Here is a 12896-nt window from a genome sequence, read left to right as displayed (position 1 = left end):
CTATTCTCTACTGAGATGGATGTGCGTGAAATTTGTGTGTGTGTGTGTGTGTGTGTGTGTGTGTGTGTAAGACTTGATGATGGTTATGCATAATTATGTAGGAAAATGGAGCTCAACTCACGTATACGCCTCGAAATCTCCGGTGTTGATGCTCTCGATGAGCTGCTCGGTCATCTTGATGATTTCCTGGCGCCGAGCTGTAATCGTCAACATGAGAGGATCAGTAAAAATCTCGGGCCCGTTCCGCGACCTCGTCGTCGGGCTCTCTCCGAAACAACGTATACAGCACAACAGCCACATGCACGAAACTCTCATGTAATATACAGGTATTCGTATTTATAATTATGTTGAAAGATTAATAATCTACGACTCGATTATAGTCTCATATAAGCAAACTTTCCGTCTTTGTTATTCTATATATACATCATGTGATTCTTTGATTTGCTCTCTAAGCTATATCGTTATACTGTTATTGCGTATTTATACACAACTCCAGCATCGTTGCCTCTCGGCGTGACCTATTTTTTGGTGCTGCTAATTCTGTGTGACATATACAGATGACTCTTTCGTCGTTCGAAGCTTACAGTATGATATTCTTTCGCTACAGCACTGAAGACGTTACGGGTTTATGGTATACTAGAGATCGTGGACGAAGGCAGTTTCTGTGACTACTAAAGACGTGAGAGAGAGAGAGAGAGAAAGAGAGAGATACAGACAGAGAGAAAGAGAGAGTGAGAGAGAGATGATAGTCTACTTGCAGAACTCATCTATATGTACATTGGAGGCTATAGAGAAATTTTGTGCTCTCCGAGGAGGAATAATACAGCGTGAGAGTACACAGCCCCATAACTACGTTAACAGTTCGTCCACGATCGCTGATAAGGAATTTCCCTTCTATAGCTTCTTCCTTCATCGTTTTCTCGCATTACTGCGCCGTCTAGCGAGCGATTCTTTCTGACGCAGTGATTTTCCATTTCTTTGGTATTCTCTTTCTCTCGTTGCTTATTTTACTTTTATTTTCATCGCGTGTTATGCAACGTTTGCAAATTTTACTCTTAGCTCTTGGATACTCAACTTTCAAAGCGTCACTTTGTGTATTTATTTTTTCAATTTGACCACCACTGTATCTACCACTAAAATAACGTTTTGTATGAAGTCTGAAAGTTTAAAACGTAAATAACTGCGGCCAGTCATATGCAAATTACTCAATGCGACAAAGTCGCTCGTTAAAAGCAAATCTCTTTGTTTGCGCGTTTCAACGGAATTCTCTTGCGTCGATTGTATCGGTAACTGTTGTTTTTTTCTCTCTTTCCGAAAAGGTTAGCATGTACAGTCTGAACGATTTTGATATCTGATATGGGACATCCAGGAAAGTCATTGTTTTTGTTCGTAATATATTCTAGCGTCGAGAATAAAATGAACGGAAATAAGAAATGCACTTGAACAAGGATTTTAATATACAATTAAAGTATAGAGAATGTTGGAAAATGCAAATATATATATATATATATATATATATATATATATATAAATATATGTAAAAAATTGTGCTCTTATATTATATATCAAAGTAAGAAGTATAAGTATGAAAATCTTATGAAATTCCTTTCCATTATCTCGTAGAAATAATCAAGTGACCGAAAAATCATTAATCTTAAATCGTATATGCATGTGGGTATGCGGAAAAAAAATTATATATATATATATATGTGAGACCTATAACGCACTTATATATGTATCTGTTCTCGACCTGGATATACATAGTATAATAAGCGTGCGATCACATCGTGTTCATCTAGTCTACGTTTTTGGCGTAATTTACCTGAGCACTGCGAGTTCGTTGAGAGCTGGCTGCAGGTCTTGATAGGACAGACGATTCGTATGTCTACAAGCAATATTATTATTTCTTTACAACGTCCCGGCCGGACGTTTTTCAACCAAGAAATAAAGAAAAAAGAAGAAGAGGAAAGAGACGCATCTCTTTCCCTGTGCACTGTATCTGTGTGTCTGTGTATGTGTGCCGCGAAACGAAATTAATACACGCGGCGACACGAGGAGCGAAGCGAAAGACTAATGACTTCGTTTCCGGATGGCCGGTCTCGTAGAAGAAGAAGAAAAAAAAACCCGGAGAAAATCCACTTAGCGACGTCGGACCTTCGTCTGGAATATAAGGGCCCCGTGTAACAGTCGTCAAGTGGATTCCACTTAGCGCGTCACGACGGCTTAAATTAATCGAGAACTTTTCCAGAACGATTCCATTTGCTCGACTTCCTCCTCCTCGTACGCTTTTGTGTTTATTTAGCCTCTTCACTCGCGCGTGTATACACGGAAATAAAAATATAATAACCCGAAGAGCGAGCTTCGCCAAGTTCACTTCGTCGTAGTCGAGAAAGGTGTAAATCGTGCCTATATATGTATACCATATTTGCGCTGATTTCTCAGCAGAGCTGTGGAATAGTGTTGTGTAGCTCGGAATATTCGAGAGGAAGCCCTCGCGTGCGACGTCTTCTTTGCTCTGCTTCAAAAATCTGTCTCCTATAGGTATAGTCTACCCAAAGACAAAACAAGCAGCTAGCTCGTGACAGCGCGACAAGGGGAGACAACTCTTCGATTGAAGTTTCAATAGTTTATTTTTTCCATACTGTATAGACACATTGCGCTAAACGTGGATGTACACAAATCGACGGGATATTTAGAGAGTTACATCTACACATGTATAATACATCTAGGATCTATATGTACAAGTGCGATAGTCATCTCTAAAGAGTTAATAATCGTACAATATGCGAATGTATAGTAAAATAATGTACAATTCTTAGAGTTATAAGTCCACATTTCTTCCCCGTCTGTGTATAATAATATGTTTATACAGTAACAATATATAGTATATTGGTAATATAGTGATTCTCCTTACACCTATACAGGTATAAACATTCCGACTAAAAACGCGATATATAATATAGTTAGGGGAAATCTTCGGAGGAGCCAAGATCGGAAAAATAAGGGACGAGATATACTTTCTAACGCTGGAAACGTTTACTCGCGGGAGAGAGAGAGAGAGAGAGAGAGAGAGAGAGAGAGAGAGAGAGAGAGAGCGAGAGAGATAGTTCATGAATATCTCGGGCGGCACTTTGTCTGCCGTCCTCTCTAACGACTTGGGCAAAGTACCGAGTGAGAGCTATAAGTCTTTCTCTCACTGACGAGGCTGACCCTCTAACTGCGTGTACATAATGGTCCTTCCGAAAGAAGATCGGATATAGTTAAAAAAAGATCGAGCCCCTTTGAGAAAAACAAAATCGAATAAAAAAAAACTATATAGAACTCTCACAAAAAGCAAAGAAAAAAAACACGTACACAGAACAACAAGTCCCCGTGACGATTAAAATTAACGAACGTACACACGGAGATAAGAATAATAATAATAATAATAATAATAATAATAATAGTAACAACAGTGTTGTATAGTTAAGACAAACTACACCGTCTACAGCAGTAAGCGTCGTCGTCGGTCTCGTTGGCCGCCGCCTTCTTATGGGGTATTATTACCTTCTTAGCGGCGGCTTTCTTACCGTCTTCCAGGTCGTAGCCCAGCTGCACGTAGCCTCCGGGCGTCTGGCGTGGTCCTTCGGCCTCTGAATTCACATCACACAGATTTTTTTTGTTCACAACGTACGTGCGGTGCGGAGATTGTTGTTGTTGTTGTTGTTGTTGTTTTTGTAGTCGTGTTGTCGGTGGTGGTGGTGGTGGTGGTGGTGGTTTCGTTGTTCAGTGGTAGCCAGTGGTGGTGGTGGACGGGAGAGAGATAGAGAGACACATTGGCAATTGCGGACGCACATGCAACGGTACAAGCGCAAAAATAACACACGTATAAAAAATCATGCAGTTTGTAAGAGAAATAAAAAATCTATAGCTTATGTTAAGTCGGCTCTTTGAAGATTATCGAAACGGACGCGCGTCTGACCATTCACGGCCTTGATCCACTTGAATAATCACGCGATTTTTACCGCGGCATTTTCGAATCTCGATGGGAAGCGCGGCGAATTCAAATTCAAATCCCGACTCAATACATCGTCAGTACATTATGCTGTCTCCGGCAATCGTCCATTTCCCGCGCATCTCTCAAAAAGCCGAGTCTATCGGCTCGCAGCTCGTTCGCTCGTTTCACGCCGTCGTGTCGCCCCCCTTATCTACTGACAAACGCATGCATCTCTCCGCCAACGATTTCGCACGTCTCAATCGTAAATCCCTCGAACTTTTGGCAGAAGCTCCGGCGAAATCGTTGGCCGCGCGCGAACGAGCTGCCGCCGGCATAATCATCGCTTTATTATATCTGCGAGACACTGACATCACACCTATGGACACGCTATCAAGTATAGATATTTATTTGGAGGAAAAGAAATGGACACGTGGCAATAGAGATAGATAGATAGATAGATAGATAGAGAGAGAGCTTGCGGAGAGCGCAGTGTCGCGGATTGGAGGATCAGAGAGACTAGGGCTTTGAGAGTATTACAAACCGGTGCAGGCAGAGCTCTGGCGCCTGGGCGCGTTGAGTAGGCCGTTGGCTGCCGCCGTGGCTGCGGAGGTGAGGTAGACCGGCGAGGCTCCGCTCTGGCTGTTCTGGCTGTTACTACTGCTGCTATGGCTGGAACTGCTGCCGCCGCTACCCACCGCTAAATCACATGCAATTCATACCAATGGCTAGTAGGTTGTCTTGTTCTCGTTTCTTGCTTTGCTTTTCTCGCTCTCGTCGTGTCTCATACGCCGGCTCGTGTGTGTGTGTGTGTGTGGCTCTAGTGGGGGGTTGGCTCTCAATCTATGCTTTTCTTTTAGTTCGCGATCGCAGGACTGAGTGCAGTGTATCGGAGGAATTGCATTTTTTGAACCTGGATTACTCAGTCCTGCCATCGACTCGTCTTTATGGCCCTGCGCTGGTTTCTCTAGCCTCGCTCGGCGTATATTTATGCGCTTATTTACACAATTAGTATGTCGAGTATACAGAGGGAGAGTATAAATATGTTAGATACTATAAAGAGGAGGATGTCATAAATATCTATAGTTATGTATACTGGGAGAGGTGGAGACAGAGAAATAGTGGACAGACAGACACATGAATTCATGAGAGAGATAAATATACATAGTGTGTGCGGCAAAGCGAAGCTCCCCATCTATTGTGCAGTTAAGGCAATGTGGTGTCTACAAACTAATAGGCGATAGCGTGTACGTTATTAGGCCGGTATACATACGTGTGCGTCTCTGCGTCTGTTACATTATATACTGGGCTACACATGTATATAACGTGATAGAAAATCGATGAAAAGTAAAACAACAAAACTCGAGTATCGCTATAGTCTAGTAAAACTCAAAAGTGTAAAACCCATGCTCTGTTATAAGAGAAATAAGAAAACAAAGGTGAGAGACAAACGAAGGAAAAAAAAAATTGGTGCCTGCACACAGCTTACCGGTTTGGCGGTTCTCAATCGCTGGAGCTATACGTACTTGGACATTTAATACGTGCTGGGTTATATTTTTCCAGGTACAATGTAATATTATATAATTATATTCGCAACGTCTATTATATACAATAGAGTGCAGACTACTCCATCGTACATTAATTAAAAAAAAAAAAATCGTAGAACTAATATCCTGTCTATACACCCAACTCCTGGTACGAAAAATCTCAGAGACGGAAAGGTTCGTGGCAATATAACGATCGTTGCGCGACACTGCGCCTAAGAGAGATAGAGCGAGAGAGAGAGAGCCCAAAGCGGAGTAACTCGGAAAGAGCCAAAAATCAAGATATTAGTACAGGGAGCGAAAACAGGCAGCCGCGCAAAAGCGACCGATCGTTAGTCCAGATCTCGAAAGTCACATGCTTCGTGAGAATAGAGCCGTAGAAGCGAAAGTTTGAGAGGCTGCAGTCGTTGTACACAAGAAACGACAAAGTTTAACCAGAACACGCGACACACTGTCCCTGTACATGTGCTCCAACGTCGGCGAACAAAACATCGGTGCAACTCTGTTGTTATACGCTTCAAAGATAGAGAGAGAGAGAGCCGCGCCGAAATTTTGTCGACTGCATCGTAGGAGTTCACGTCGTAGGGAAGGGTAGAAGAAAGAAAAGATTACCTTGTGCGCCCTGCAACAAAACCGCGGCGATTCCGAGAGGACTTCCGGGCGTCTGCTTCTGAGCCTGCGCCGCCCCTATCACTCTGGAGAAGACCGAAGCCGCCGCGGCAGGACTGCTCGGCGGCGTCCCTTGCGAGGCGTACGCTACTTTCGAGAGACATTAGACACTTTTAATCGAGGAGAAAATTCTTTTTTTTTTTTTTAACATTCGATCGAGGATCAGCGGAGTAACAAAAGCGCACACAGCACAGCACACACCGTTACGTTAAGGACATCGTTGAGATGTTATTCACGTATGATAGATGTAAGCGGAGAGAAGGAAGGGGTTACACAAGAATCAGCTGACGCGATGGCACGCTGCACTAATATATATATATAGCACTACCATTGTCGTGCTGCCTTGAAGTTCCCGGCAGTATCGGCGCCATAGACATGGCGCAGACGCAGGTCCACACTGCGGCGCTTGGAGAAGAGCGGCAGGCGAGTACTAAAGAGGCTACCGTTCTCTCACTCTCTCTCTCTCTCTCTTTCTCGCTCGAAATAATCTTCGATCTCGCGCGAGCACGAGAGAGCAACTCGACTAATACTACTGGACCAAAGACCCGCTCTCTTTCATGCGCTGCGCCGGCCAGGTGTATTTCCGTTTGGCGGCCGCTCTATTTCGGACCATATCCCGAAATACTGCGCCTGACGCCTGACTCTACACACTATATACGCGTTTACACGCTTTCTGTGCAGCGAGCCCTATAGCTCTTTTCGATGCGGCCAACGCTTCTATATGGATGTTAGAACGAGTGCGCGTTAAGTTGTGTGGGTGGGAAAAAGTTTGCTGTTAGGCACGACTAACACCTTATACGTCGTTAGTATTGTTATACGCGTTTCGCTAATGGGGTTCAAGAAGCTCGCTCTCGGGGGGGTTAGTTGCGTTATTCGTTGGTATAAGCGTATATGTGGGATCGAGAGAAAATAAAGTGCGCACAAAGTGTGCGGAACGTAAGACGCACTTATTTTTAATAAAATAGAAACGGTGTCGGTATTAGTGTTAATGTGGTTAAGCGAAACTAATAAGTCAAAGGAAAATAAAGTCTGTTGCTTGGTTGGTGTAGACGAGTTTTTTTTTTACCTTCGGGTTCTTTGGCAATGACCGTGCTGCTCCGGTCGACACCGCCCTTCTTATCCTCTGTACAACATATACACATACACATCACGTATACGGATACTAGACGGCAGTTATTGTTTGTTATATATATATTTTTTTAAATATTTATACTATTTTTTATATGATTCTTTTATACAATGAAAAATAAAAAATAAAATAACGGTTCTAATAGTTATGCACATATAAATATAGATTAGCGCATTGATTTACGATACGCCCCAAAGATTGATAATACTTGCCCCACTCCCATATATTATGTACACCCCTGTGATGGGTTCGACAAAATATAAAGCCCTAGCGTACGACGTGATATTCACTAGCGGTCTATAATTTCGACTCAAAAATAGTTACTTTTTATATAAAAAAAATATATTTGTACTATTGTAAAAACTCGTTCGAACTAGTCAAAAATGGCATTACTATATTATGCAAAGACGTCGGTTGAAAAGTTTTATATATATATATAAGGAATCATAAGCAATATAAAAGCGCATGCAACAATGTTATGGTGCAGTATATAATTATAATAATTCATCGACGTCTCATAGAAGGTTCATACTTGTTATCTCAATACTCATGGTAATCGTACAAGGTGTGCGATATGTATGTAAAAAAATTTGATTGCAATCAACTATTTTTGTAAAATTTTCATTCAACTCCTGTCGTTCAATGATAAATTACTTTTGTATGTAAAATTTTCAAAAGATACTTAAAAGGGAGAACTGAGAGCAGTGCATTTATTATTAAAAATTCAAAGGGTGGTGTGGGTGTGTGAATTATGAAAAATTGATCTATACAAAAGGGTGTTGTCAAGATAGCTTTGTCATCGAATGTCGTAAATAACGTTGCATACATGGTGTTAATTATCAGCAGGCAGATAATGTACGTCGTACAATGCAAAAAGCACGAATGCAAGCATATACATACGGGGTGGGAGGTCATAATATAAATATATAGATATACAGTAGCAACATGAAGGTAGACGGTGGACAAAATCTGGTGTTCATAAATCCATAACACCGGACTATACACGGACACGTGACACGATGAAAGTGGTGCATGAATATAAATATTGTTCATTATATTCGTTTGAAATATAATTTTGGTTTACTACACATAGACATATGAAAAAGAATATTTACGGTGGATAATATATATAAATACCGGACTGGACAAACACAGGGGCACGAAGTTTCGATCGTTTGTGAACCTACTATATATATATACAGATTGTCGTAAACACCATTTCCGTTGTTTTCAATTATCATTTTTACACTCCGTCATTTTCCGAGATAATAATAAAACAGCTGCAAGCAGAAATGGTGTTTTGCTGAGATATTTTATGTAGGTGAATGAAAAATATATATAAATGTCGAAGTAGAGAGATGAAAAAGAGAAGTATATAAAAATGCAGGATAAAATACTGAAGGAAAAAAATAGAGATATAGAAGCCAGTAATAATAATAATAATAATAATAATAATAATAATAATAATAATAATAATAATAATTAAAAAATTGGATATCAAAACCTTCATCTACGGAAAAATATCACGTGTGATTTCCCTTCGTCCTTTCACATGAAGCAAATGTTTTACTCCTTTATAAGCGTCATGTAAAATCATGTTAGTATATATATATTTACACATTCAATCTACGAACTATAGCCCCTAAGGGACTTAACACAATCTATGTAACGAAGCCGTACAATTTATGTACACGTTCAAGTTTAACAGTTTCATTATTCTGTATATTTTAATCTAAAAACACGTATATGTTTAGGTAGGTGTGTTAAATGATAAAAAAAGCTTCAAACAAAAGTAATCGAAAAAACTGAAGGATGGCTGCTGCGCTATTTTATGCAACTAAAAAATGCTACATGGACGATTAGTAAGCTGGAAAAAAATGATGAAAGTATAAAATCGCTCAAATTATGTTAAGAAATATATGGAAACTATGAATTTGATCAAAGGTGTCGCTAACGATGCTTCATGAGGGGCCCCTTGAAAAAAGGATCATGAAGCGAACAATTGCGTTGCGTAATCTGTATACGTATAGCAGTCGGTTACGCAGGTGATCCTCCTCATTACAGTCACGTTGCGTCAGGACACGCATTATCCTTTTTTCAATCGAGCCATTTAATCGCACACATGTATCAAAGTCTGTACTAATGCTGACCTTGTGATCGGATTCACGCGGTTATTTCTATCGTTTATAGTCTAGTTCTTCGGAGCTACTTATGGACATTTATAATATAGTCTACGATTATTACTCATCAAGTGGTGGTTTCATTTTTTTTTCTAAACGTTAATTATCATCGTTATATCGTGATAAGATCTAAGAGTGACGTATAATTTGCTCTCGATTGGTAGCTGAAAGTGGTGGTCAGTGTTCTGAGCGCGTCTTCGATCGATATACTAGAAAGTGTGTAGCTTTATATATTTATCGCAGTCAATGACTTTTCTGTTGCTTCGTGTCACACACATCTACGTAGAGATTAATCTCTCGAGATATTGCTATATACAGAAAGGATAACCGATAATCTGCGACTAATTAATTTCGAAGTCGTTCTCGTTACTCTTTATTACTGTATGCATTATATGTATTAAATACGTGCATCTGATCGTTATCATAAATTGGATTTCAAATACAACGTTCCAACTACGTGTTATGGATTTGTGAGCATCATTTCTAAGATATAAGTAGATAAATATATAATACTGGTATTACAGTGAATATACAGGGTGATTTCAGTCGCTTCCTTCAACCTATAAATCTTAAATTTTTAAACCATATACATCAAGGTTAGTATAAGTATCCACGTAACCATAACCCGCGTCATAGCGTCACCCTGTATAGTATATATATATATCAGACAGCTGTTCTACTGTCAATATATATACGGGTGGGTGGTGGAAGGGTATAGTACAGTTTACGTCGGCTATAGGTGTGTTCGAGGTTCTGCTGGTGGGACAGACAGAGAAGAGAGAATACACGATTGCAGTACACAGTGTATGTATGTGTGTGTGGGTCAGTGAGAGCTGAGAGAGAGAGAGATGTTATACCATAGGTTCCACATTTACAATACACTCGGCGTGTCGCACGTGGCGGATACACGTATATAAGTGATGACAGGATGTGCGCGTGTGTATGTAAGGCAGGCAGAGAGGAGATATAGTATATGCACGAGTAGAGAGAGAGAGAGAGAGAGAGAGAGAGAGAGAGAGAGAGAGCGCGCGTATACGCGTAAAAGTATGTACGTATATACAGGTATACGAGCGAGAAATCAGATAATCCTGCGGACGCGCGCGCGTATAATGGCCGTTTGCGCTCGTTGATTAGAGCTCGACCCCGTGTATGGTGTCAGCGATATTTTATCCGATTTGCGATTACCCGCCTCTGTGCGCGCATATGCCATGCGTATAGGCAGCTATAGTTTGTCACCGACTACGTTGCACTTTTTTTCACTCGCGCGCCAATACCTATATATATATATATATATATATATATATATATATATGTATATATATATATATATATATATATATATGTATATATATAATTATATATATATATATATATATATGTATACTATGTCGCGATCGAGGAATATAACGAATGTTACTTTGTTATTATTACAAAAGATAATTCATGCGATTCTCTCTGCTGTCGCGCGTGTGATATGTAGACGTGCGACGTGGTGCGAAATGGTCGGATGTGTAACACGTGGAGGGTTTTAGAACGCTTTTCTCCCCGGTTGGTTTTATATATATATATATATATATATATATATATATATATATATATATATATATATATATATATATATATATATATATCACTTGTTGTTTTTACTCCGCGGTTATAGAGAAAACAATATACGTATATAGAACGAAAGTCAAGTCTACATATAGAGTACGTATTTAGTTATACCGACGCGCTCGTTAGTTAATTTACGCATACTTTAGATGGAGAGAGATAAACATTACATATACATGATATTACAGTTACGTGTGGTATTGAGTGAGATTATACAACTCGGAAAGTTTATATACGGATAATAGAGAGAGAGAGAAAGAGAGAGAGAAAGACAAATATATGTAAATATGATACTGCGATTATTATAGGCATAATATATTAGATACACGACAAAATTTCGCCTACGAGAATGTAGTAGTAGTATACACAACGAGGGCTAATTTACACACGTGTGAATATAGTGAGTAAGTAAGTAGCAGTAAGTAATATAGTAGTAGTAGTAGTAGTCACAGATATCGAAAAACAAGACTGTATATATATATATATATATATATATATATATATATATATATATATATATATATATATATATAGTGAAGCGACAGAGATCTAACGTCTTTTATTGCACTCTGATGTTATATTATATTGTCAAGTGTTCGTATACCCATCTCAATAAAAGACATAAATCTTTCCTCAGTATATACTTTGTCAAATTATTTGGTTCATATTGCTTATAAGTATATATTGCATGTATATATCAACTCATGACACTTCAAATGCTACTTCAAACGTTTACTTCTAAAGCTTAATATATGTAAGAAAGTTTCAGTAAAATACTTGATTGCAAGGCACCAAAATCAAAAAATATATATATCTCATTTCATCATCAATAATAATAATAATAATTCATCCACTGATATATCTAAATAACTTAACGTATAACAGCCTATATATATAATATGTAAATTTGCCTATATAATATACTTTTGATCCTTATAATCGCACGCGGCAGTCTAAACATAACTTATATATAATTTTACATAAACATAACGTAAAAAAATATCAAGGCGATTTTGCGTCTATAGGCAAAAATCACCTACGCCGAGGAGAGGTGAGAAGTAAAAAAGAAAAGAACAGATCAAACTGATTGTGTCCTACCTTTGACGTCGTCATCCTCGAGCGTTGTGGTGCTGTCGGTCGACTCCTTCACCTGCGATCCATCGCCCTTCTTCGTGATGATGCTTCGACCTGTAGTACGCAAAGACATTTCAGTATGAACCGTAGCAGGTCGTTGCAACCAGCCTCGACTCGCTTTTACAATTCTCTCAATTCCTTTTTCTTTTTTCTTTTTATATAATTTTTTTTTCATCGTATAAAGGCTCGTAAAAGCATCGTCAAAAAAAAAGAGACTGAGCAGTTCCTCGGTCAAATCGAGCACACGAACACACACTTAATCCGCGAATCAACGTCCATCTATCATAGATCATCGAAAAACATCCGCGCTTTGAAGAATATAGAGAAATAAACAAAGTGCCGTGCTCCGACATGTTGTATCGCGCGATTGGACGACTCTGTAGCTATATGTCTGTGTGGGTGTTCCAATCGCGCGACATGCGGGCGTCTACAACACACGGCTTTGCCGCACGAAAGGCCGCTATGACGTCGCGAAAAGAGAAAAATTGCGCAAGAACACAGTTTATATACCATCGCGTATACTATAAAGGACACGTCATATAGGATATACACGGCCCTCCGCGCGGCTCTGGAAAACACTTTTTACGTTACAACCATGTATATACGACACTCAAGTGTCGACATCAATGGAGACAATGATTCGTGTGCGGTACGTC

At 39.5% G+C, this 12896-nt stretch overlaps 1 protein-coding gene across 37 annotated transcripts in view; it reads right to left on the bottom strand.

The window, feature by feature from the left end:
* The window catches only part of LOC100122555 (calcium/calmodulin-dependent protein kinase type II alpha chain), a 64881-nt gene that overhangs the window by 8212 nt on the left and 43773 nt on the right, over positions 1 to 12896 (bottom strand). For 6 of the 37 annotated variants that reach the window (XM_008206160.4, XM_016982519.3, XM_031925000.2 and 3 more), the window contains 2 exons: positions 12205 to 12294; positions 122 to 197 (listed from right to left, as the gene is read on the bottom strand). In XM_008206160.4, coding sequence (XP_008204382.1) covers positions 122 to 197; positions 12205 to 12294 — 166 coding nt within the window. Of the gene's footprint in view, positions 1 to 121; positions 198 to 1822; positions 1886 to 3569; positions 3633 to 4517; positions 4674 to 6129; positions 6277 to 7252; positions 7310 to 12204; positions 12295 to 12896 lie in introns of all 37 variants that reach the window. The other 31 variants (XM_008206155.4, XM_031924998.2, XM_008206157.4 and 28 more) reach the window with 13 other exon arrangements.

This window comes from Nasonia vitripennis, chromosome 2 (assembly GCF_009193385.2).
Source record: "Nasonia vitripennis strain AsymCx chromosome 2, Nvit_psr_1.1, whole genome shotgun sequence".
NCBI lineage: Eukaryota > Metazoa > Arthropoda > Insecta > Hymenoptera > Pteromalidae > Nasonia > Nasonia vitripennis.
Note: the sequence above shows the minus strand (reverse complement) of the source record. Positions and strands in the feature narration are given on the sequence as shown.